The 26791-nt window shown below is 45.4% G+C and overlaps 1 protein-coding gene across 1 annotated transcript; it reads left to right on the forward strand.

Annotated features, from left to right (window-relative positions):
- The first annotated feature begins 1294 nt into the window (after positions 1-1294).
- RPLP2 (ribosomal protein lateral stalk subunit P2) lies at positions 1295-25384 on the forward strand. The gene is made up of 5 exons (XM_040328516.1): positions 1295-1404; positions 5968-6091; positions 8151-8199; positions 23104-23193; positions 25265-25384. Exons 2-5 carry the CDS (start codon positions 5969-5971, stop codon positions 25345-25347), a joined length of 345 nt encoding a protein of 114 aa, XP_040184450.1. The 5' UTR covers positions 1295-1404; position 5968; the 3' UTR covers positions 25348-25384.
- The last annotated feature ends 1407 nt before the right edge of the window (positions 25385-26791 follow it).

A 26791-nucleotide genomic window follows, 5' to 3' on the forward strand; every position in this document is an offset into this window, starting at 1 on the left:
GATGGTGCTGTACACCCAGAATTCCCTGTCAGGGTGGAGGAAGATGGCGCTGTGCCCCCAGAATTCTCTGTCAGGATGGAGGAAGATGAAGCTCTACACCCAAAATTCTCTGTTGGGGGGGGGGGGTGCTGTGCCCTCAGAATTCTCTGTCAGGGTGGAGGAAGATGGCGCTGTGCCCTCAGAATACTCTGTCAGGGTGGAGGAAGATGCTGCTGTGCACCCAGAATTCCCTGTCTGGGTGGAGGAAGATGGTGCTGTGCCCCCAGAATTCTCTGTCAGGGGGAGGAAGATGGTGCTGTGCCCCAGAATTCCCTGTCAGGGTGGAGGAAGATGGCACTGTGCCCCCAGAATTTCCTGTCAGGGTGGAGGAAGATGGCGCTGTGCCCCCAGAATTCCCTGTCAGGATGGGGGAAGATGGTGCTGTGCCCCCATAATTCTCTGTCAGGGTGGAGGAAGATGGTGCTGTGCCCTCAGAATTCCCTGTTATGGTGGAGTAAGGTGGTGCTGTACACCCAGAATTCCCTGTCAGAGTGGAGGAAGTTGGCGCTGTGCCCTCAGAATTCCCTGTCAGGGTGGAGGAAGATGGTGCTGTACACCCAGAATTCCCTGTCGGGTGGAGGAAGATGGCGCTGTGCCCTCAGAATTCCCTGTCAGGGTGGAGGAAGATGGTGCTGTACACCCAGAATTCCCTGTCAGAGTGGAGGAAGTTGGCGCTGTGCCCTCAGAATTCCCTGTCAGGGTGGAGGAAGATGGTGCTGTACACCCAGAATTCCCTGTCAGGGTGGGGGAAGATGGTGCTGTGCCCTCAGAATTCCCTGTCAGGGTGGAGGAAGATGGCGCTGTGCCCTCAGAATTCCCTGTCAGGGTGGAGGAAGATGGTGCTGTACACCCAGAATTCCCTGTCAGGGTGGAGGAAGATGGTGCTGTGCCCCAGAATTCCCTGTCAGGGTGGAGGAAGATGGCGCTGTGCCCTCAGAATTCCCTGTCAGGGTGGAGGAAGATGGTGCTGTGCCCCAGAATTCCCTGTCAGGGTGGAGGAAGATGGTGCTGTGCCCCAGAATTCCCTGTCAGGGTGGAGGAAGATGGCGCTGTGCCCTCAGAATTCCCTGTCAGGGTGGAGGAAGATGGTGCTGTGCCCCAGAATTCCCTGTCAGGGTGGAGGAAGATGGCGCTGTGCCCTCAGAATTCCCTGTCAGGGTGGAGGAAGATGGCGCTGTGCCCTCAGAATTCCCTGTCAGGGTGTAGGAAGATGGCGCTGTGCACCCAGAATTCTCTGTCAGGCGGATCTTCCTGTACATAGTCCCTCCCCGTCCGGCCTCCTCCCTCTTTCCCCGGCCCTCCATAGAGGAAACACGCGTTCTTTCGACTCTCTTCGCTTCGGAGCTTTACAAAGTCCTGTGTGAAGTAAGTTGGCGGAAGGTTACCTGGTAGAAATAACCGGGGACTGTGTGAGGCGTATAGAGCCCGGGAAGTGCATGTAGTCCCGGCAGAAGGCGGCAGTGTGCGACTGTGCGGGCGGCCCCGGCATGTGCGGAGTGATACGCCGTATACCTCACCCATAGAGCTCCGATAACATTGTCCGTGAATGAAGTCCGGGATCATGTCCCCCTCCCGTCCCCACACATTAGAGAACTGATAACGGACCGAATAGTAGTAACTTCCTATAAGTTCCTCATACCCCGGGAATGGTGGGGAAGTGTATAGGAACGAGCCGTATGTGAATGTATACCCCCTAGAGAAGTGTGTGTGACCATAGGAGGCCCATTCTGTCCTGTACAGACCGCTCACTTCTCTGCTCAGGTCCCTGAGTGTTGTGTCTGGCCCAGAGACTTTATGGCCCTGTATCAGTCTGGCCTGGCAGTCTCATGTAACATATCTCTGGCCTATAGGGGCTTGTTTGCATGTGTGATTGGGGGATGGTAAAGGCCTGCGGTTGAGTTGGGGTGTATGCATCCTGCACCCCCAGCCAAAAGTGTCTCATTTAAGTGAATTGCGCTGCGACAGCACACTCTGTTGTCTGGTATGTAGGGGGTTAAAACGGGCAATATAACACCGGTAAATGCCCTGTAAAAGCAATCGAAAAGTGGATCACTGTTCAGAGAGTAAATCAGGTGTAAATGAGGCCTAACTGTCTCCTGTAGTATTTCCCTCCAACAACTCTTGTAGCTTGTCAGTCTCCTACAGCATGTCTGTGGGTATCTGTGGCCGTCTCTTGTAGACTGTCTGCGGGCCTCTGCGGCCGTCTCTTGTAGACTGTCTGCGGGTCTCTGCGGCCGTCTCTTGTGGACTGTCTGCGGGCCTCTGCGGCCGTCTCTTGTGGACTGTCTGCGGGCCTCTGCGGCCGTCTCTTGTAGACTGTCTGCGGGTCTCTGCGGCCGTCTCTTGTAGACTGTCTGCGGGTCTCTGCGGCCGTCTCTTGTAGACTGTCTTTGGGCCTCTGCGGCCGTCTCTTGTGGACTGTCTGCGGGCCTCTGCGGCCGTCTCTTGTAGACTGTCTGCGGGTCTCTGCGGCCGTCTCTTGTAGACTGTCTGCGGGTCTCTGCGGCCGTCTCTTGTGGACTGTCTGCGGGTCTCTGCGGCCGTCTCTTGTAGACTGTCTGCGGGTCTCTGCGGCCGTCTCTTGTGGACTGTCTGCGGGTCTCTGCGGCCGTCTCTTGTGGACTGTCTGCGGGTCTCTGCGGCCGTCTCTTGTGGACTGTCTGCGGGTCTCTGCGGCCGTCTCTTGTGGACTGTCTGCGGGTCTCTGCGGCCGTCTCTTGTGGACTGTCTGCGGGTCTCTGCGGCCGTCTCTTGTAGACTGTCTGCGGGTCTCTGCGGCCGTCTCTTGTAGACTGTCTGCGGGTCTCTGCGGCCGTCTCTTGTAGACTGTCTGCGGGTCTCTGCGGCCGTCTCTTGTAGACTGTCTTTGGGCCTCTGCGGCCGTCTCTTGTAGACTGTCTTTGGGCCTCTGCGGCCGTCTCTTGTAGACTGTCTTTGGGCCTCTGCGGCCGTCTCTTGTAGACTGTCTGCGGGTCTCTGCGGCCGTCTCTTGTAGACTGTCTGCGGGTCTCTGCGGCCGTCTCTTGTGGACTGTCTGCGGGCCTCTGCGGCCGTCTCTTGTGGACTGTCTGCGGCCGTCTCTTGTGGACTGTCTGCCGGTCGATGACAAGGAATGCAGCGCTCTCACAAAGGGAGTCTCCTGAGTATAGAAGTAGAGTCCACAATGGGGTGCTCAGGCTGTCGTGTCCTCCGGACAAAACTTATCCAGTCCTGCAGTCTCGGGCCAGCTCTTGCGTCCTGTCCATAGGTTTTGTCTAAATCCTTTTTTCCAGGTGGGTGGCACAGGCAGGCTGGACATCATACCCATGTGTCACTTGTTGTTCAGTGGCAGGTGCCAACCCGTGCTGTATTTTGATCTTGGCAAAAATCAGCTGGTTGCCTGTGTCCAGTCACCCAGACTTCTGTGTTTACAAAAATGATCTGTGTGTGCATAGGAACAACCAAAAACAGCCTGATAGTAAAGTAAAAGCAGCACTCATTACACATTGTTGGGCACACAATAGAGCTGCACAATTCTGACCAAAATGAGAATCCCATTTATTTTGCTTAGAATAAAGATCATGCTTCTCGTGCAAAATCGTTCACGTTATACAAAAAATTGGGTTAACTTTACTGGTTAGTTTTTTTTTTTTTTTTGTATTCAATAAAAAAAATTCTATTTGAAAGTCTAGTGTGCAACAAATTTCAGAAAATGGTTTAGTCTTTAAAGCGTGCGTTAGCCCCCCTGAAAAAGATCATGTTCCCTTAAAGTGTGTTATACAGTAGAGCTGCATGATTGATCGCGATCCCCAGGCCGAATGACCTGCGATTTTCGGGTACGGCCATAAGAAAATTGTCAGGAAGTCGCCATCTTGCTCCACCCCACACTCCTGCATAGTAATGTTAGTGAGAAGGGGGCAAGCGGATATCTTGTTACACCCAACAGAGTTTTAAATTTCAGTTATTTTCAACACAAAACCGAGCTTATGTGCAGTATATGTAAATGCTATTTGTGTGAAAAATATATAAATTGAATTTGAGCGCAGTATTGTATGTCCGTTAAAGTAGCACAGTGCTGAATAGCAAAACATGCACTAGTTATAATGGGGGTAAAACCTTCCGGAGGTCAAGTGGTTAATAGAATGGCCTGTTAGCCCAGATTCACACTGATGCGGGTCTTGCACGCTTTCAAACCGGCAATGCGTTCTGACTTCGGGGGCAATTTGGCAGAGATCTATGCGGGTTCATGTGTAGATGTCTATTCAAATCGCCCCCGACGTTTCCAAAAGTAGTACAGGAACTACTTTTGGGAATCGGTGTGGCGATAGCTGCCAATTTATTGCATGCCAAATCGGCCCAATGTGAACGTGGGCTAAATGTGTTGTAAGCAGTTTTGTGTTTTTACACCTCGACTGTTCTCCTCCCACCCAGGAGCATGCATACACAAAAACATAGAGGCCCATATAAGTGCTTACTAGGAGTGAATGGAGATTAAGACCTCATTCACACTGGTTATGGCAAACAGTTTGTTTTAAGAGTCGATCCGTCCCTGACTGCTGTAAAGAATAGTAGCAGACCGCCACGGTCCCTATCGCTCATTTGTACTGGCTAAGAGGCTGCTGCTGCTCGCACACTATGACTCCAATGGCAGGAATCTGCTGATGACCCTAATCGCAGGTGTGAATGGGGCCTGAATGGTATCGATCACACTGGGGGATTTACTAAAACTGGAGCACTCAATCTGGTGTAGCTGTGCATGGTAGCCAATTGGCTTCTAACTTCAGCTTGTTAAGCTTTGACAAAACCTTAAGGCTCGGGTTCACACTGACATGGGATTTAAATCATGCGAGTTCAGCTGAACTTGCACGATTTCATACCTGCATGTCAGTCCTGACTTCAGGGGCGATTTCAGAGAAGTGTGTGGGTTCCTGCACAGACGTCTATTAGAAATCGCACCCCATAGTCACCAAAAGTGGTCGAGAAACTACTTTTTGCAATCTGTGCGGCGCCGCAAAGTTGGCTTCAGGCTAGGTTCACACTGCTGCGAATTCAAAATCGCGGTAAAATCTCGATTTTACCGCGATTTCGGTCGCGATTTGAGACAGTTCCTGTACTACTTTTTGCGATTTCAGAGCAGGTTCAATGTAAATCGCGGCCCGAAATCGCAAAAAGTAGTACAGGAACTACTTTTTGAAATCGGTGCGGCGTCCGATTAGGACAGTGCCATTGCCGGCAAATGCCGGCGATTTGACATGTCAAATCGCATCTCAAATCGTACCCAGTGTGAACCAGGGCTCATACTGATTTGGACTGTACCATTTCGAGCAATAGCTGACGATTTGGCCGTACGACCCAGGGCTGAAGCTGATTGGTTTCTATGCACAGCCCCACCATATTTTACACCCTCCAGCTTTATCAAATAACCCCACTGTGTTTAGGTGCAATTCTGCTTGGCTGCATTTTGTGGAAATTGTGCATCCATAGACTGATTAGATAAACGCACATATGTTTAGACACCGGAGAGCCTGATCTGGAAAGCATAATATTTGTTTATGGTCCTTGTTATCAAGTGACTTCTAAAGTAGAATCTGTTATTTAGAAATGAACTTTCTAAACATGTCCACACCGTAGCAAAACTGAGCTGCTGTCATTTTCTCTCTGAATTACATTGCCCAGCAAAGGTCCAAGTCACAGAAAATTGCATTTTACACCAAAGGTGATCTACACATTTTCCAAAAATACATTTCTCTTCCGTTCATGGACGGACACAGCATCCTTTGACAGTAGGGTTATGCACCTTCCTTCAAGGAGAGTTAAGGAAGGTGCATAACCCTACTGTCAAAGGATGCTGTGTCTGTCCATGAACTCATAGAAATGGATTTTACGGTGAGTACAAAAATCCTATTTCCAGACTTGATAATAACATGCATATTTTTCTCTCCCAAACAGAATGCGTTACATAGCTTCCTATCTTTTGGCCGTTCTCGGCGGTACTGAAAACCCCACAATTGCTGACCTGAAGAAGATACTGGACAGCGTTGGTATTGAGCTGGACAAGGAGCGTGCCGATAAGGTATTTTGCATTAAGTGTCTTAAATGTTTTGGTGGTCCACCTTAAAGTATAGGGGCTTCAATTTATGCCTCTTTAAAATGTATTTTGCCTGGTTTCTATACTTTTTATTCACACCTGGAACAAGCATATTAAAATCGGTGTCAAAACTCTATGCTTGTTTCAGGTCAGATACTCTGCAATAAATCCAAGGCAACAATTTGACAGCTAGGGAACAAACATTCTTAACCCCAGGTTCACACTGACGGCGGGATTGAAATCATGTGAGTTCATACCGCATGTCAGTCCCGACTTCGGGGGGGCAATTTCAGAGACATCTGTGCGGGTTGCTGCATGGGTGTCTATTGAAATCGCACCCCGCCGTCACCAAAAGTAGTACAGAAACTGCTTTTGGGAATCGGTGCTGTGCTGCAAAGTCGGCGTTGCACCGATTCGGAGGGTGCCGTTGCCAGCAATAGCCATCCCTTTTGACATGCCAAATCGCTGGGCTAAAAAAAAATAATTCATTAATGACCGTCCCCATAAAGTGTCATAAGTCATGTTAAACATTTGCAGACTGCACTAAAGCCAAGACTGCCGTAGTGCGGTTGTCCAGTTTGGCAGGGGGGTCCATGGACATCCTGGCCCTTTACTGCGTGATCAGCAGTGTACAATCACAGCCGATTACAGTAAACGGATCAAAGGAGAGACAATAATGGGAAAGTCTGTCAGTCATTTTTTTACTCTGATCAGTGCAGCCTCATGAGCACCCATCAGTGAAGGAACATTTTATTTGCAACATTTTTAAAAACTTTTTTTATTTTTATTTTTCAAAAAAATCACTTTTTTTTTCAAAAAAATCACTTTTTTATTTTTAAGCAAAAATTTAAGTCGGTGATTAAATACCAACAAAATAAGATAAGCAAGGACTCTCTCTGAGGGTTAAACATTGGTGTATGCATATGGGCACAAGTAAAAACTCCAATATTTTGGGTATTGGGCACAGGTGCTCATAGTGCTTCTATGGAACATTCCAAAGGTCCATCCTAATACCTACTGGTTTTTGTACCTGCTAGGTTTCGCTTGTGGACCAGATTAAATGTGGGAGGCATTATATTTGGGTTTTGCTCATCCTGTGAAACCCGCAGCCAAGGCCTCTCTCGACATGGCTAATTCATCTGGCATGTTTTTTGTTTTAATGTCGTTTTTTGTTTTTTTTATTCCTTTTCAGTATATGTAGTGGTTACAAAACAGCCCATGGGGCATACCCATGGCTTACTTTTTAGTAAGACGCAACAAAACAGTAAAACATAACTTCAGTATCGCTCACAAAGCATTGAAATCCCGCTCAGTCGACAAGGTCCAATAAAAAGGACAAAAACAAGAGAAATTGTCTTTCACAGCCATTTATGGGGCGGGGGCTCAAAATAGTGAGGATCTCATCTACATATTGTGGCATCAATAGAACCAAAATCCTAAATGTTGTGTTGGCATAAGCTGGCTTTGCAAAGGCATTTATGCCATAAATACAGCTTAACTTTACCCGGTGTTGGGCAAAATCTATTTGACTGGGTAAAATGAGTGATCAGCAGTTTCCAATCACAGTAAACGGATCAAAGGCGAGCTGATAACGGGAACGTCTGTCAGGGCACCCATCGGTGAACAAACTTTATTTTTTTTTCCTTTTCAAAAAAAATGGTGATTTAAATACCAACAAAGCAAGCAAGGATTCTCTGAGGGTTAAATGCTGGTGTATGCCTAGGGCACAGGTAATAAGGGCCTTTGAACTTCCTGCTGTAGAAAGCTTTCTACACGCTGTAAGTCAATAGTCCTGCATAGTACAGACGGACCGACCAACAAACTTGAGCATCAGGGAGATGAGAATAGCATCAGGGGATGTGAGAGAATAAAATAAGTTGTTACTCAAGGCATAAACCACCATTTAACCCTTGTAGTGCAGGGGGAGCCCAGCTGCAAGGGAGTATTTCTCTTCACCAGAGTTCAGTTTAAATCATAAATGAAATGAGACTAAAACACCATTTCAATTTTCCTTTTTTTTTTTTTTTCTTTCTTTCCCCATTAGGTAATCGGTGAACTGAAAGGCAAGAAGATTGATGAGGTGATTGCTCAAGGTAAGCCCCGGAAGCAGTTGTTTTCTTATGGCTGGTGTTGATGCCCAAACCTTAAAGGGAAAAGTCAGGATGTCTGTGCGAGAACCTCTCAATCCTGGTGTGTGTACAAGTACTAGGGCAAAGGCACAACTGATTAGGTTTGTGCTTGAATTGGCAACAAGCCTTGGAGTTTGAGAATGTCGTCCATTTGAGTGCTATATCTTTTATTTTTATTTTTATTTTTTTTCTGCCAGTCTTACATTCAGCTACACATGCACTTTAAAGGCTAAGTTCACATTTTACATGACCCTTAAATACAGAAGGGTCCAAGTAGTTACCATTTGTAAAAACATTGTTTAATGCAAAAAAAAAACATACATTTAGTTCTTATTTGTCACCTATTAAGCCTAGACAAAATACTTCCAAAGTTTACGTTCCTGTGTCCTACCTTATTGTTGGGACATGGGCTTCAATAAAATGGCTGCTGAGCTGCCTTTGTGGACAACTAAAATTATATATTTGTCCAAGAAGGAGATTTGGTGTCCTTTTATCCAGGGTATGAGATGGTGGCTACAGCAGCATAAATATCCTGATGGGGGATGTGATAGAGCCATTGCTGTGACTGGAGAAAACTCCTAACGGCTTCAGCAGGCATGTTGCCTTCTGTAAAAATTAGCCGGGAAGTAGTACTGTAAACACTGGGAGCATATTGTCCAGGCTTAATGGGTGTCAGAAACCACCTACAGATATGGCATTATAAACAATATTTTTTTTAAAACGGCACAGTGTCTCTTGCACTGCTTGTGCCCCTAATCTGCATTGGCCAGTTTATGTAAAAGATGAACTTTGCCTTTAACCAGTTGGTAACCGCCCTATAGCCAAAATACGGCTACAGAGCGGTTACTGTACTCTAGGAGGGCGTCAATGTACGTCCTCCCAGAGACTGCTTTGTGCGCGCCCGAGCGGGCGCGCACACGCGATCGCCGGTGCTCGCCGGGTCTACGGGACCCGCAGCAACAGCACTCGCGGTAAGGAGCCAATGGACGCGGCTCCTTACCACGTGATCGCGCCGTCCAATGACGGCGCGATCACATTTGTAAACAAACCCTGCGGCTGGGTCAGATGCAGGTCATCTCTCTCCTCTCCTCACACCGTTGCAGCGTGAGAGGAGAGGAGAGAGATTTTTCAAATCAATAGTAAGTGCCCAGCAATCCCCAGCAGTGCCCAGCAGTGCCCCAGCAGTGCCATCTGTCCCCTAGGAAGTGCCATCTGTCCCCTAGGAAGTGCCATCTGTCCCCCAGGAAGTGCCATCTGTCCCCCAGGAAGTGCCATCTGTGCCCCACTAGTGCCATCTGTGCCCCACTAGTGCCATCTGTGCCACCTGTGCCCCACAAGTGCCCCAACAGTGCCACCTGTCCTACACCAGTGAACACCAGTGCCACAAAAGTAAAAAGTAAAAGTAAAAACACTGCCACATCAGTGCCACAACACTGCCACCTGTGCCCATAAGTGCCACCTGTGCCCATAAGTGCCACCTGTGCCCATAAGTGCCACCTGTGCCGCCTGTGCCCACGAGTGCCGCCTGTGCCCACGAGTGCCGCCTGTGCCCACGAGTGCCGCCTGTGCCACACCAGTGCCGCCTGTGCCACACCAGTGCCGCCTGTGCCACACCAGTGCCGCCTGTACCAAACCAGTGCCGCACCAGTGTCATCTGAGCCACACCAGTGTCATCTGAACCACATCAGTGCCGCCTGTGCCCATCAGTGCCACCTGTGCCCATCAGTGCCGCCTGTGCCCATCAGTGCCACCTGTGCCACACCAGTGCCGCCTGTACCAAACCAGTGCCGCCTGTACCAAACCAGTGCCGCACCAGTGTCATCTGAGCCACACCAGTGCCACACCAGTGTCATCTTTGCCACATCAGTGCCGCCTGTTCCCATCAGTGCCACCTGTGCCCATCAGTGCCGCCTGTGCCCATCAGTGCCACCTGTGCCACACCAGTGCCGCCTGTACCAAACCAGTGCCGCCTGTACCAAACCAGTGCCGCACCAGTGTCATCTGAGCCACACCAGTGCCACACCAGTGTCATCTGAGCCACATCAGTGCCGCCTGTGCCCATCAGTGCCACCTGTGCCCATCAGTGCCACCTGTGCCCACCAGTGCTCATCTGCACCCCACCAGTGCTCATCTGCACCCCACCAGTGCTCATCTGCGCCCCACCAGTGCTCATCTGCGCCCCACCAGTGCTCATCTGCGCCCCACCAGTGCTCATCTGCGCCCCACCAGTGCCATCTGCGCCCCACCAGTGCCATCTGTGCCCCACCAGTGCCATCTGTGCCCCACCAGTGCCACACCAGTTCCACCTGCACCACTGCAGTGACGCCTGTGCCCACCAGTGCCGCCTGCTAATCAGTGACCCCAGAGCCACAGCAGTGCAACCAGAGCCACACCAGTGCCACATTTGCCCATCAGTTACACCTGCGCCACTGCAGTGCCACTAGTGCCCACCAGTGTTCTGCAGTCCAGCCTCACTAGCCACCAGTATGGCAAAAAAATTTTTTACCACCGAGCAGGCCTTCCAGAAACTATGGGCGTCTGATGACAGCTGTGAGGAGTCTCTGTCCGATTCCGATTCGGCCTATGAGCCCGTAACAGGAAGCGGGTCTGATACTGATTCAGAGGAGGAACCTGTGCCCGTTAAAAGAAGGCGTTCTGGCGTGGAGCAGCCTACTACTAGTGCAGTGCCGTCCACCTCGCGAGCAGTGCCGTCCACCTCGCAAGCAGTGCCGTCCACCCCGCAAGCAGTGCCGTCCACCCCGCAAGCAGTGCCGTCCACCCCGCAAGCAGTGCCGTCCACCCCGCAAGCAGTGCCGTCCACCCCGCAAGCAGTGCAACAAAGGTCAGGCACCAGTAGGGTGTCCTCTCTGCCCCAAAGGGATAGGGGCCATGCCAGCCTTCCCTATGGCCTTCAAAACCCCCTGTGGCTGCCTTCGAATTCTGGAGCATCAAGTATCCCCCCTTTCACCGCCCAACCAGGTGTACAGGTGAACACCGATAATTTTGACACGATTGATTTTTTTCATTTAGTTTTTACAGACGAATTATTGTCATCTATTGTGGCCCAGTGCAATCTCTACGCTCAGCAATTTATTCTAAGCAACCCCGATTCCAGCTATGCCCGCCCCTTTCATTGGAGAGACCTGACCGTAGAGGAGTTTAAAATATTCTTAGGCCTGACCTTCAATATGGGTCTCTCAAAAAAAAACAAAGGGTACGCCTATTGGTCTACCAAAGCCATCCACCACATGCCCGTCTTCTCATCCCGTATGCCCAGATCCCGATACTTCATGATTCTACGGTTCCTCCACTATAATGACAACACCCAGTGCCCTCCCCGAAATGACCCTGCCTTTGACAAATTATTTAAAATTCGGCCACTTCTAAATTTTTTTTCTGAAAAATTCCCCCAGTTATATACCCCTCAACAAAATATTTCAATAGATGAGTCCCTTGTAAAATTCCACGGCAGGCTGGGCTTTAAACAATTCATCCCAAGCAAAAGGGCCCGATATGGGGTGAAGATGTACAAACTGTGTGACCGAGACACGGGGTACATCTACTCCTTCATTGTTTACGAAGGGAAGGACTCCCAACTACATCCCCCCGAATGCCCCGAATACATCGGAACAAGTGGAAAAGTCGTCTGGGAGCTCATCTATCCACTACTTGGAAAAGGATACCACCTTTACGTGGACAATTTTTATACTAGCTTGCCCCTGTTTAGAAATCTTTACCGGAGAGACACCCCAGCATGTGGCACAGTGAGAATAAACAGAAAGGGCTTCCCCCAAAAATTGGTGAATCAGAAGCTGAGACGAGGAGAGACGACGTCTTTACGGAACCAGGAGCTATTGGCTGTCAAGTGGAGGGACAGACGAGATGTCCACATGCTCACCACCATCCACAATGACACCTACGTGGAAGTCCCCAAAAGAAGCGGCCCAGTGCAGAAACCATCTTGTGTCTACGACTACAATTTATTTATGGGTGGCGTAGACTTCAATGACCAGATGATTGAACCCTATCTTCCCTCCCGAAAATCCCGTCACTGGTATAAAAAAGTGTCCATTTACTTTTTCAGTTTGGCCTTCTATAACTCTTATGTTATCTACAAAAAAGCAACACAGAATCCCGTTCCATATCTACTCTACCAAGAAGACGTTATCACCGCCCTTTTGTTCCCTGAAATGCCACCAGACATTCTTCGCACTGATTGCGTGAGCAGACTTCACGAACGGCACTTTCCTGACAAAATCCCCCCCCGTCGAACAGGTGCAGCCCGTCAGAAGAAATGTCGGGTGTGCGCCAGAGGAGGAGTCAGAAGAGACACAACAGTTTATTGTCCCGATTGTCCCTCCCAACCAGGCCTCTGTTTAGGTGCATGTTTCCGCCGTTACCACACTATTGAAAATTATTAGATAAACAAAATTCAAATTCCCTGTCATTTTCCTCCACACCCCTTATGCCACTGCACTGTACCTACCTCTGCCTTCTCCGTTACCGACCCTGGACTGTTTTATACGACCACGATTTTGCCTAATGCTAAAAATACCTCTGCTTTCTCTGGAACTGACCCTGGCTTGTTATACGACCACTCTTTTGCCTAACCCTAAACTGTACCTACATCTGCCTGCTCTGGAATTGACCCTGGACTGTTTGACCACGTTTTTTGCCTGCCCCTTGGATTGATCTTTTACCCTGCTATGCTAGTGGGAACACAGGAGTCTCACACATGTGAGGGGCTCCAGAATTGTTTTTCTGGATGAAAAAACTAATTTTTTAGTTTTCTCATTCCCAGATTAGGGTCTGGTTGCCCGGAGGCTTCAAAGAGATTTGGGTGGGAGAAGCCTCTACCCCTGTCCCCATTCTTTCCTGGCCTTACTACCAGGACCAATATTTTGGCACTGCTGGCTATGTACCGACTATGAACAATATTGCTGCCTGGACAATTCCATTCATTGTCGCTGACCACGTTCCTGCCTGCTGCCTGGATCAGGGCTCTCCTCCTGTGGACAATTGCACTACTAAAAACACAGGTAATCCTTTTTTTTTGTACCCATTACTCAGCAGAATGTATTTTAGGGTGTAATTCTTGGTATGTACATGCTGTGTTAGAAATATGAAGGGCCTTCAAAAATGTGATAGATTGTAAGGAAATTGGATGTGTAATTTGTGTCCCTACAACACCTGATGGTGCTTCTTGGATGTTGGGTCTCTATGTGGCCAGGCTGTGTAAAAGTCTCACACATGTGGTATCGCCATACTCAGGAGAAGCAGCAGAATATATTTTGGGGTGTAATTTTTGCTATGTACATGCTATGTGTTGGAAATATCCTATAAATGGACAACTTTGTGTAAAAAAAATGCGTTTTCATTTTTTTTCCACATTTTCCAAAAACATCTGCAAAAAAATGAACTGTTCAAAAGACTCATTATGCCTCATAGATTATACGTTGGGGTGTTAGCTTTCCAAAATGGGGTCACTTTGTGGGCGTTTCCATTGTCCTGGTGCTCCAGGGCCTTCAAAAGTGTAATAGGTGGTTGAGAGATTAGATGTGTAATTTATGCTCCTAGAATGCTTGAAGTTGCTACTTCGGTGTTGGGCCTCTGTATGTGGCCACGCTGTGTAAAAGTCTCACACATGTGGTATCGCCATACTCAGGAGGAGCAGCAGAATACATTTTGGGGTGTAATTTTTGCTATGTACATGCTATGTGTTGGAAATATCCTATAAATGGACAACTTTGTGTAAAAAAAATGCGTTTTAATTTTTTTTTCCACATTTTCCAAAAACATCTGCAAAAAAATAAACTGTTCAAAAGACTCATTATGCCTCATAGATTATACGTTGGGGTGTTAGCTTTCCAAAATGGGGTCACTTTGTGGGCGTTTCCATTGTCCTGGTGCTCCAGGGCCTTCAAAAGTGTAATAGGTGGTTGAGAGATTAGATGTGTAATTTATGCTCCTAGAATGCTTGAAGTTGCTACTTCGGTGTTGGGCCTCTGTATGTGGCCACGCTGTGTAAAAGTCTCACACATGTGGTATCGCCATACTCAGGAGGAGCAGCAGAATATATTTTGGGGTGTAATTTTTGCTATGTACATGCTATGTGTTGGAAATATCCTATAAATGGACAACTTTGTGTAAAAAAAATGCGTTTTCATTTTTTTTCCACATTTTCCAAAAACATCTGCAAAAAAATGAACTGTTCAAAAGACTCATTATGCCTCATAGATTATACGTTGGGGTGTTAGCTTTCCAAAATGGGGTCACTTTGTGGGCGTTTCCATTGTCCTGGTGCTCCAGGGCCTTCAAAAGTGTAATAGGTGGTTGAGAGATTAGATGTGTAATTTATGCTCCTAGAATGCTTGAAGTTGCTACTTCGGTGTTGGGCCTCTGTATGTGGCCACGCTGTGTAAAAGTCTCACACATGTGGTATCGCCATACTCAGGAGGAGCAGCAGAATATATTTTGGGGTGTAATTTTTGCTATGTACATGCTATGTGTTGGAAATATCCTATAAATGGACAACTTTGTGTAAAAAAAAATGCGTTTTCATTTTTTTTCCACATTTTCCAAAAACATCTGCAAAAAAATGAACTGTTCAAAAGACTCATTATGCCTCATAGATTATACGTTGGGGTGTTAGCTTTCCAAAATGGGGTCACTTTGTGGGCGTTTCCATTGTCCTGGTGCTCCAGGGCCTTCAAAAGTGTAATAGGTGGTTGAGAGATTAGATGTGTAATTTATGCTCCTAGAATGCTTGAAGTTGCTACTTCGGTGTTGGGCCTCTGTATGTGGCCACGCTGTGTAAAAGTCTCACACATGTGGTATCGCCATACTCAGGAGGAGCAGCAGAATATATTTTGGGGTGTCATTTGTGGAATATACATGCCATGTGAGAGAAATAACCTGTTATAATGACAATATTGGTATGAAAAAAAAAAAAAAAAAAAAAATCTTAATTTTGCAAAGAATTGTGGGAAAAAATGGCAACTTCAAAAAACTAACTATGACTCTTACTAACTACCTTGGAATGTCTACTTTCCAAAAAGGGGTCATTTGGGGGGTATTTGTACTTTATTGGCTTGTTAGGGTCTCAAGAAATGAGAGAAGCTGTCAGTACTTCAGGTGTGATCAAATTGTTCAATTTTCAGAAATTGGTACCAAAGCTTGTAGACCCTATAACTTTCACCCAGACTAAATAATATCCAAATTTTTTTTTTTTTTTTACCAAAAATATGTAGCAGTATGCATTTTAGGCCAAATGTATGAGGAAAATTACTTTTTTACAAAATGATATGATAGAAATGAAGAAAAATTCATTTTTTTACAAAATTTTCGTTCTTTTTTCATTAATAGCGGGGAAAAAAAAAAACGCAGAGGTGATCAAATACCACCAAAAGAAAGCTCTATTTGTGGGAAAAAAAGGACAAAAATTTCATTTGGTTACAGTGTTGTATGACTGAGTTATTGTCATTCAAAACGTGAGAGCACCAAAAGCTGAAAATTGGTCTGGTTATTAAGGGTGTTTAAGTGCCCAGTTGTCAAGTGGTTAATGCATTATAAACTGCACTTGAAGGCTAAACCACAGCACAACCTTCTCTTCTTTTGTGTTGTGGGTGATGCTATCCCAATGCCTTCCCTGTTCACCTAAAGGTGACCATTAACTCCTAGAAAATTAGGCGTTTTTTCTTTTAAATATATTTTATTTCATTAAAGCAGGGATCCTCAAACTATGGCCCTCCAGCTGTTGTAGAACTACACATCCCATGAGGCATTGTGACACACTGACATTCACAGACATGACTAGGCATGATGGGAATTGTAGTTCCTGAACATCTGGAGGGCCGTAGTTTGAAGACCCATGCATTAAAGTATTCGTAAACCATTAGGCCACTTTCACACGGGCACCTCTGTTCTGCGGGATTCGTTTACTCAGCGGGGAATCGCTCCACTAAGCAGACGGATAATGGAATAAGTCCCGCTCTCCTCTATGGGGAGATCGGATGAAAACTGACCATGTCGGTTTTCATCTGATCCACCAGACAGATGGAAAATCGGAACTCCATCTGTCTGGTTTTGGCAGAGAGGATAGCAGCGGATGTCGGCAGACATATCGCCACTGACGTGCGCTGCTCCAAAGAAGGGAATGGACTGTCTGATCAGGTCCACCTACAAACCTGACCTGATCGGAAAGGCACTTGCATATTCTCAGGAGATGCACAGAGATGAAACGTATCATCCTACAAGAGTTGCACCTATTTATCTACCGCAGTCTTTTCTCTACATCAATTCAAAGTGCAGAATTTATACATATTTTCAGCCCTTGCAGAGAGCTAAAACTAAACCCCTGCAGAGCTCAGTAAGAGCTGATTGGAGAGACACAACCCCCTCAACTCGGCAACAGCGCTGAGGCTGTCAATCATAGGCTTTGTGCTAGAGCACCTTTCCCATCGCCCTTTTTATTTCTCATGTCAGAAAAAGTTCTCCGAAGTGACAGGCATGCAGATAGCAATAGAACCAGGCTGCAAGTAGAAATTGCATTTAGGCTGGGTTTACACTAGTTCGAATTGGATGCAGGTATCCCTGCTTCAGCTACGTACAATACAGTGTTGGCCTTCAGCTGTGGTACAGAGACTTTCATCTCACACCTGGAACAAAACAGTCGGGCTGAGCAGAGCTCAGCCATTCATAGGTAGCTTTGTATTCTGTGAATGAATACAAAGCTTCTTCTAAATTGGCAGAGATCGCAATGTCGTCAGCCTGCCTCTCTGCCTCAGCCAATCTGAGGAAGCTTTGTTTTTATCCACAGAATACAAAGCTGCCTATGAAAAGCTGAGCACTGCCAACGTTGCATACAGTTCATATAGCTCTTGGAGTCAGTGCAGCACATTGTGAAGATTGTTTTGACCAGCTTGTTCCAAGAAACTAAAGTGACAGGAAAAGTGGAGATTAGCTTTAAGGTTCATATGGTATAGATGTCGTCCAGCCAGGGAGACCATCTTTGATAAAAAAAAAGTTGTTATTCCACAATGGCTGTGAATTTTGACAGCTTCATTTTGTGTATTGGGCACAGGTGCTCATAGTGCTTCTATGGAACATTTCAAAGGTCCATCCTAATACCTACTGGTTTTTGTACCTGCTAGGTTTCGCTTGTGGACCAGATTAAACGTGGGAGGCATTATATTTGGGTTTTGCTCATCCTGTGAAACCCGCAGCCAAGGCCTCTCTCGACATGGCCAATTCAACTGGCAGTTTTTGTTTTAAATATCATTACTTTTCAGTATATGCAATGGTTACAAAACGGAGCCCATGGGGCATACCCCATCTCTAGGCGCTTATTGTAAAAGACACAACGAAACGGTAAAACATAACTTCAGTTTCGCTCACAAAGCATTATAATCCCGCTCAGTCAACAAGGTCCAATAAAGAGGACCGAAACAAAGGAGCAATTGTGTCTATTGAGGATCTCCTCTACATAATGTGGCACCAATAGACCCGAAATCCTAAATGTAAAATGTGTGTGTGTATATATGTGTATATATGTATGTGTGTGTGTGTGTGTGTGTGTGTGTGTGTGTATATATATATTCTCTCATTTGATTAAGATTGGTATGTCTTTTTATACTGGGGATTTGCTGAATTAATGCAAGATTTCTAATACTACATAGTGGCAACAGTAGTAGACTTCCATTCACTATCTCCTATGGTCCTAACTGCTGTAGAGGGCGTCAAGGTCTCCATTCTTGTAGTTTCATGACTATTTTTTAGGTTTGGCGCACGAGTCTGGACTGCTGAACAAAGTTCTGCAAGCCATTTTGCTGGATTGAATATTCATAATCTACTGGCTTTTTTTATATACCAAGAGCAAAACCAATGGGAAATTCCATTATGAAAAATACGCAGTGGTAGAATTTCTGCCCTCTCAAACATTGTCCGAATTAAAAGCTTGTTTGGTTGGACTTTTCCTATGGATCACAGAAGTGCAATCTGTCTTGCACTCCTGTGACCTGTTTTAAGCAAAGCGGAATGGAGTCCGCTCTCTTCTGACGGCATGGAAATCTCTGTAAAGACTGGTCTCTCCGCAGCTCAGCGCTCCAGTGAGCAAGGAGCAGCAGAGTGGAGAGATGCTGATTGACATGCAGCAGCTCTCTGCTTGGGGAGCTGTGAGAACCGAGCGATATTCGATCACTCGGTGCAGAGGAGCTGGAGGACAGATGCTGCATCCACTTAGAAAAGTATAGAACTGAAAAAAACAAAACCCCCCATACTACTTTTAAAGATGGTAGTTCCCTCTTGGGAAAGTGATGCAACTGCATAATCACACAGGGCTGCGACAAAGGGAACAATTTGTTTTTACTTAAAGCGGGGGTTCACCCTATTAGAATAAAACATTTTTTTTTTTTTAGCATTGCATTCGGCATCGTAGCGCGAGCTACAGTATGCCGGTCTTACATTTTTTATCCCCGTACTCACTGTGCTATTCCACATTGAAGATTCCGGGGAATGGGCGTTCCTATGGTGAGAGAAGGTGATTGACGGCCGGCCCTGGCACGTCACGCTTCTCTGGAAATAGCCGAAATAGGCTTGGCTCTTCACGGCGCCTGCGCATAGCCTGTGCGCAGGCGCCGTGAAGAGCCGAGACCTACTCCGGCTGTCTTCGGGGAGCGTGACGTGCCAGAGCCGGCCATCAATCATCCTCCCTCTCCATAGGCATGCCCATTCCCCGCGGGAGTCGGAATCTTTAATGTGCAATAGCACAGTGAGTACGGGGATAAAAAATGTAAGACTGGCATACTGTAGCTCGCGCTACGATGCCGAATGTAATGCTAGAATGATGTTAAGGAGGGTGAACCACCGCTTTAACTGTAAAGTACATAGATTTCTTATCTGGAGTTGCTGAGAAGTAAAAAAGTAAAACCTCGGCCTCATAAAGATCATTTTGGATATTGATGACAATGGGCTTTGTAAAGACTGCTGTACATAGAGGGCAGACTGTGTGGGCATAAGCTGGCTGTGCAAAGACATTTATGCCAGAAGTTGCAATACAAAATACAGCTTCACTTAAAGCGGGGGTTCACCCTATCGACGAAAAAAAAAAAATTTTTTTTTCTTTTACCTTAAAATCAGGCATTGTAGCGCGAGCTACAGTATGCCTGTCCCGAATTTTTTACCCCCGTACTCACCTTGTAGTCGTCCATCGAAGATACCGGGGAATGGGCGTGCCTATGGAGACGGAGGATGATTGACGGCCGGCTCTGGCGCGTCACGCTTCTCCGGAAATAGCCGAAATAGGCTTGGTCTTCACGACGCGTGCGCATAGCCTGTGCGCAGGCGCCGTGAAGAGCCGAGACCTACTCCGGCTGTCTTCGGGGAGAGTGACGTGCCAGGGCCGGCCGTCAATCATCCTCCCTCTCCATAGGCACGCCCATTCCCCGCGGGAGCCGAAATCTACGATGTCCGAGTACAAGGTGAGTACGGGGTTAAAAAAATCGGGACAGGCATACTGTAGCTCGCGCTACAATGCCTGTCTCGATGGTAAAATGTGTTGGGGGGGGGGGGGGGGGTGAACTACCGCTTTAAAGTGGAGTTCCACCCATTTTTTTATGTTTGTCTGTGCTGCATGCTCTAATCTCATAGTGTTCAGAATGGACAATTTTTATTTAATTTGTTGCTTGTAAATACCTTTATTTTGTAGTCCTTCATTACTTCCTCCTCCTTATTTGCCTGGGCTATTTGCAAGGGTTTCTGGGATAGGCATCATGTTTCCCAGTAGTCCTTGCAAACCTGACTGAAACCTATTACATTGCTTGTGCACTGAGCATGTGCGAGATATGCAAAGCTGAAATCCAGGAAGTCATACTGTCTGGCTTCATGATGCCCACGCTTAAGATGGCCACGGTCTATTTCTAGATTATAAACTATCTAAATGCTGTAACAACCTAACAAAACGGACCTTAGTTTACAGACTAACTTTACTAGAATACATTAAGCTTGTGTATTACAGGGGTATTTATATTTAAAAAGTGAAATTGTGGGTGGAACTCCCCTTTAACCCCCAGTGTTGGGCAAAATATATTTGACTGGGTAAAATGAGTGTAATGTGAGTGGTATGGGTTTTTATGTAGATTGTGTGCTCAAAAACAAAATTAGTCTAGTTATCTTGGGGAAATGCTTACTAGTATTGTACAATGCACCACATTTCCCCTGGGCGTTGAACATTAAGAATCTTTAAAAACAAAAGTGATTTGCCAAACAAAATAAAATATGCATGTACCATCTAATTCCACAGTAAACAAAGGGTTCATCCCAGGACACAGGTGCAGGCAACTGGTATAAAGGTTATGTCCTCAGTCTCTGGGTCTTTTCTCCCAAATCCTCGAGTCCCAGAGGGTTTACTTTTTTGCAATGCCTCGGTTTCTCAAAATATCATTTAGGTTTTAAAATCTACCCTAATAACATATTTTTTGTAACGGATTGGGCTTTATTTGGAAGAGAATTTGGATACCGATTTTATTTTTTGGGGGGATTTACATAACTGCATCTTTTTTTTCTTGCAATTGGCAATACAACAGTTAATTTACATACCCCATTATATTTACCCCAAAATGTAATGAAAAGTGCCAGTTGATTAAAGTTTTATATGTACTATATAAATTACATCGCATTAGTGCAGTGTTTCTCAATTCTCAATCTCCCAAAATGAAACGCATATGTTGAACTTTACCACACTACATAATGGGTTGCACTAATGCAGTGTTTCTCAATTTCAGTCCTCAGGCCCCCCCAACAGGTCAGGTTTTCAGGATTTCCCTCAGATGAAAAGGCTGTGGTGATTACTAAGGCAGTGAAACTGATCAAATCACCTGTGCAAAATAATGGAAATCCTGAAAACCTGACCTGTTGGGGGGGCCTGAGGACTGAAATTGAGAAACACTGCATTAGTGCAACCCATTATGTAGTGTGGTAAAGTTCAACATATGCGTTTCATTTTGGGAGAGCTTTATTCTCCAACACAGGGGATAAAATGGTTGCATAAATTACTGGGGTGACAGGAAGATAACATTTTAGTTGGGTTGCTGGGGGAATAAATTGGTAAGATGGTGACTTTTCTACAGGTTTGTGACTAAGAAATCGTATGGTGTTAACTCTCCTGCTCACAGGATTTCATTGACAGCAGTAAGAGCCAATGGCTCCCACTGCTGCCTCTATCTTGTGAGGAGAGGAACACAGACCAGCACTGCTGTAGATGTGCACAGCATTGGCTCAAGTTATTGGGACATTGTTTACCCAAATGTAGGAAAATCCCCTTAAATTGGCATTCTTTGTTAGTTTCCCTGATCACTGAAGGCAGGACCCCCTTACATTGGTGGTCTATGGGAAAAGGACCCCCTTTATACCAGTGGTCATTGAAAAGCATGCTTTCCTTACAGCTAAGAATATTTAGTGTTATTGGTTACATGGCTGAGGGAAGAGGAGAGGCTCTACTTGTCCCACATGCTGGATCTCTAGAGTGATGGCACAACTGGCACCATGCAGGCATAGTCACCTGGCAAAGCTGCTTTAGAACAAGTGTTGACTTTTGTGTATGCAAAGGTTCTTTAATGACTGTTTCATGGCAAGTTTCTTCTCTGACATATTGAAAATATAAGTCCTATTGAAGTCGGATCTATTCTAATGGGAGTTGTACTGTAGGAGGGATACATGCATCTTACATCTGTGGGTACTTATAGACCGTTTACTGCTGCTTGACTTTCAGCCTCCTTGGTAGTTTTGAGGGGAAAAAAACATAAACTTTCAGTTGACACTTTGATGGCTTTTAATGAGAAGTTTCCAAGAACTCTCTCAGGGGATTGTGTGTTCTAGGAGCTTTAGATAATTAATGGTGTGACCTTTATCTATAGTTAGAAATAAGATAAAGGCAACATTCTAGGCAATGGTGACATGTTCATACGGATCAGAGCCTTTTTTAGACAGGCAAACTTGAAATGGATGAACTGTAAGGTGTTTGTTTTTTGTTTTTTCAAGTGGAACTAGTTTCTTGCTATAAAAATGTTTTTTTGCTAGGAGTTGATGTCTTTTTAGGCAAGAGACATGCAGGCAGGAATGTCTGCCACATTTACGGTGTTCTGTCAAGAGCCAATCTCCAATTATGTCAATTCCTGTGACTAAAGCAACTGTAATTGCAGATTTGGACAACTTGGCTGTTTTCACAGAACACCGGTAGTGTATACACTACATGGTGCAATGAGTGGACATTGTTGGCCTGCCCGCTAATAACCAACAGGGCGGCGACAACAACTTTTTTTTTTTTACTCCTTAGCCAGTGTTCTGTCAAAACAGCCATCTTGCATACAATGCTGTATACGCAGCCAATGTTCTGTACAAATGGCAGTCATCGAAATCTGCTATTACTGCTGCTGAGGGGCACCGGTAGTGATGTGGATTTTGGTGAGTTGGCGCTTTTGACAGAACACGGCATGCTGAGAATAAAGCACATCAGTTGTATTGTCAATGACTGTTCAACGCCCAAAAAGGAGCATTGCATGTAAGGGGCAATAGGCAAAGCAGTGACTGGATCTGTCACAACTGTGTCAGACTTAGGTGTAAGTGCATCCTTGCACTTTATGGTAAGAGCCCTTTATGGCATAAAGTTCATCGTTATCTTTTAGCATTTAAAAAAAAAAATCTCTGCAAGATTTGAGTAGATCACGTGTGCATGCATGGCTAATGTTGGGCTTCAGTTGGTACATTAGCCCACTTAATCTGAGATGTGTTCAAATAGGGAATTAAAAAGTAGTTTGTTTCAGCTACAGGTTGTGATTTCTTGACACTTAAAATAAAGTGATTTTGTTTTTACAGGTAACACCAAGTTGGCCAGCATGCCTTCTGGAGGTGGTGTTGCAGTTGCTTCCGCTGGCTCTGCTGCTCCTGCGGCATCTGCTGCACCAGGTAATTTCTTTTAACTATCTTGGCTATGTTTTTACCATTCAGCATTTCATTGTCTCATGCATACATTTTGTGAGGGGGTGTTTTTTATTTTTTATAAACTAGTAAGATGAATATGCTGTTTAAGCAGAGGTGGAGATCTACCCAGACACTTTTATTTATTTATATATATATATATATATATATATATATATATATATATATATATATATATATATATATATATATATATATATATATATATATATATATATATACACACACACACAAGGCCCAGATTGTTGGTAATGGGCTGCTGACCCCTGCGTTAAAGTTTGTCTAAGAACAAAAATGTAATATGTTTCAGCTTACCCGTTCTTAAATGTGGTAGCTAATTTTTTTTTTGAATATACAAATCTGTGGATCCTGCCAGAATGAAGCCCTTGTAAGGCGTGTTGATGGTTTGCAAAGTAAAGGCCAAAAATGGCTTCCAAACTGGAATCTGCTAGAAACCTGGAGTGCTCAGTGTTGAAAGAGGTCTCGCCTCCTTAAAAGTTATGAGTGCCTCATGCTAATGGAAGGCCTCTACCTGGCAGAATTGGCAAAATGTAAAGGAATATGGTAGGTGTATATGCAGTGCTACTGTTGGCTGCAGTGTTTGGATTCCCTTAGAACCAACGCTAAGGCCCCTTTTTACAAGGGCTTTCAGATCAGTTGCCCCCTAATCGTAAGCTTAATACAGGTCCTATGGGCCTAAACATTAGTGTTCACATCAGATACAGTTCCATGAGCTTTTTTTCTGCACTAAAAATGCATGCACAGTTTTCCATGTATTCCAATGGCTCTGGTTCACACCAGTGCAGTCAGTTTCCGATGCAGAAACTGACCGCAAATGACTGTATTGGTGCAGAAAAAACTGAACTGCATCTGGTGTGAACTGGCCCTAAATCAGTGTTTCTCAATTCCAGTCCTCAGGCCCCCCCAACAGGTCAGGTTTTCAGGATTTCCATTATTTTGCACAGGTGATTTGATCAGTTTCACTGCCTTAGTAATCACCACAGCCTTTTCATCTGAGGGAAATCCTGAAAACCTGACCTGTTGGGGGGGCCTGAGGACTGGAATTGAGAAACACTGCCCTAAATGGACTTGTACCCATTTACATCCACCTACCTCTAAATCCTTTAAGGTCCGGAAAAAAAACGACGTGGGATCAGTGGTAGCCTCATGTAAACACAAGAGCAGCGCCATAAGAAAGGGTCCTAGGACAATGCACAGCTTTGCTGTTCAGCTGAGTCAGACTAACTTATTTATTTCCTTTTCTGGTAGCATCTTTCTTTTGGACTGGGGTTTGAGCAGTGTTGTGCTTGATGCCCCCAGCTCACATTCGAATGGTTCTGGAGCGGTTTGCAGAGACCACAGGTGCACTCCTGAGCGTTTTCTCCTGTAGTCTATCTGATTTGCCCACAGCTCCTTGGCAGCTTCTATACAATTGGTTGCAGAGAATCTAACTTCAGCTTGTTCAGTTAGGCATTGGCAATAAAATCTGGAAGATGATTGGCTTCTATGCAGAGCTGCACCATATTTTGCGCACTCCAACTTTAGCAAATAAGCCCTCTAGTTTTGTGGCCCGTACACACGATCCGAAGATCGTACGACAGATCGTATGACTTTTTTCGCTGAATAGTCGCAAGTAGAAATTGAATAGGGTTATAAAGTCGTGAAAATTCTCGTACGATGTTATGTATTTGTATTGTATTTTCGGATGTCGACTATACTGACTAAACGAAAATCGTACGATCTGGTATCGTACGAGGACATTTTTTGTGCTGGTCTGATGAACTGTTGTGATCGGCTCTCAAAAGTAGTGTACACACGATCCAAAAATCGTACGATTCAACGACCATTTTTGTCCGATATTCAGATCGTGTGTATGGCCATTATGGTAAAATGTGTAACGTTAACTAGTAGTAAAATATTTTCTTCTGTGCAGGAGTAAATTACCAGAACGTGATGGTGGTAAATGTAACTGGAAGTATGCTTCCTATGACTGAATAAATGTTAATTTTGTCAACTGTTAATTTTTTATTTTTTTTAGCTGCTGAAGAGAAGAAGAAGGAAGAGAAGAAGGATGAGTCTGAAGAGTCCGATGAAGATATGGGATTTGGCCTGTTCGATTAAGTCTTGTAGCATTTAAAATAAAAAAAACTTTATTTAGCTTTGGTCTTTATATTTTTTTCTGTTGGCTTTCTATATGGTGAAACAGAATACGAAGGCCCTAGGCCAATGCTTTCTTTTTTGAAGTTGGCCTAATGTTTATCCATGAGGACCACCGTATTTGTTTTGGGGTAAAACCTTATCTTATGTGACTTTAGCAATAGCTGTGTTTGCCTCGCCACTGCAGTAATTAAGGGGTATATTTTGTGTAGAAAAAGAAATCACAATCTGTATTACCTAAAATGTTTATTGCACCCCCCAAATGCTTATGAATACTAACTGCAGATCTAAACTTGTAAAAGTTGTCACTGAGGAATTCCCCAAAAATTTTTGTCACGTGGAGCTTCAGCAGCTTGTTCAGTGCACTGTGGGAGGTTCTAGGGTTGTTACTCATTGCTTTATGGTGAATTTGTAAACTAAACAATTGTATACTGCAGGACCACCTAGGCCTTGCAGTGATATATATACACAGGGCACTGTTTACCTCTCATGAACGAATTAACTTGACAGCTAGAAACCGACGTCTAAAACATTGGTTTAGCTGCGTTTAGTGATGTTTATAGGCTTTTGGCACTTTAACCCCTTAACGCCCGCCGCACGACTATTTACGTCCACAGAATGGTACGTACAGGCAGAAGGACGTATATATACGTCCTTGCCTTCTAGCGGGTGGGGGGTCCGATCGGGACCCCCTCCGCTGCGTGCAGATTCCCTCGGGGAGCGATCCGGGACGATGGCGCGGCTATTCGTTTATAGCCGCTCCGTCGCGATCGCTCCCCGGAGCTGAAGAACGGGGAGAGCCGTATGTAAACGCGGCTTTCCCGTGCTTCACTGTGGCGGCGTATCGATTGAGTGATCCTTTTTATAAGGGAGACTCGATCGATGACGTCGGTCCTACAGCCACACCCCCTACAGTTGTAAACACACACTAGGTGAACCCTAACTCCTACAGCGCCCCCTGTGGTTAACTCCCAAACTGCAACTGTCATTTTCACAATAAACAATGCAATTTAAATGCATTTTTTGCTGTGAAAATGACAATGGTCCCAAAAATATGTCAAAAGTGTCCGCCATAATGTCGCAGTCACAAAAAAAATCGCTGATCGCCGCCAATAGTAGTAAAAAATAATAAAAATGCAATAAAACTATCCCCTTTTTTTGTAAACGCTATAAAAAAAATGTTATATATTTTTGGGGGATGTTTATTATAGCAAAAAGTAAAAAATATTGCATTTTTTTCAAAATTGTCGCTCTATTTTTGTTTATAGCGCAAAAAATAAACCGCAGAGGTGATCAAATGCCACCAAAAGAAAGCTCTATTTGTGGGAAAAAAGGACGCCAATTTTGTTTGGGAGCCACGTTGCACGACCGCGCAATTGTCTGTTAAAGCGATGCAGTGCCGAATCGC

The sequence above is a fragment of the Rana temporaria genome, chromosome 11, assembly GCF_905171775.1.
Source record: "Rana temporaria chromosome 11, aRanTem1.1, whole genome shotgun sequence".
In the NCBI taxonomy this organism is placed as follows: domain Eukaryota; kingdom Metazoa; phylum Chordata; class Amphibia; order Anura; family Ranidae; genus Rana; species Rana temporaria.

Bases quoted from the DNA above. Each gene is read 5' to 3' on its own strand.
- RPLP2 (XM_040328516.1), top strand. From the start codon at position 5,969: ATGCGTTACATAGCTTCCTATCTTTTGGCCGTTCTCGGCGGTACTGAA. The intron at 6,092-8,150 runs GTATTTTGCATT...TTTCCCCATTAG, and splicing joins ACAAGGAGCGTGCCGATAAG to GTAATCGGTGAACTGAAAGG. The intron at 23,194-25,264 runs GTAATTTCTTTT...TATTTTTTTTAG, and splicing joins TGCGGCATCTGCTGCACCAG to CTGCTGAAGAGAAGAAGAAG.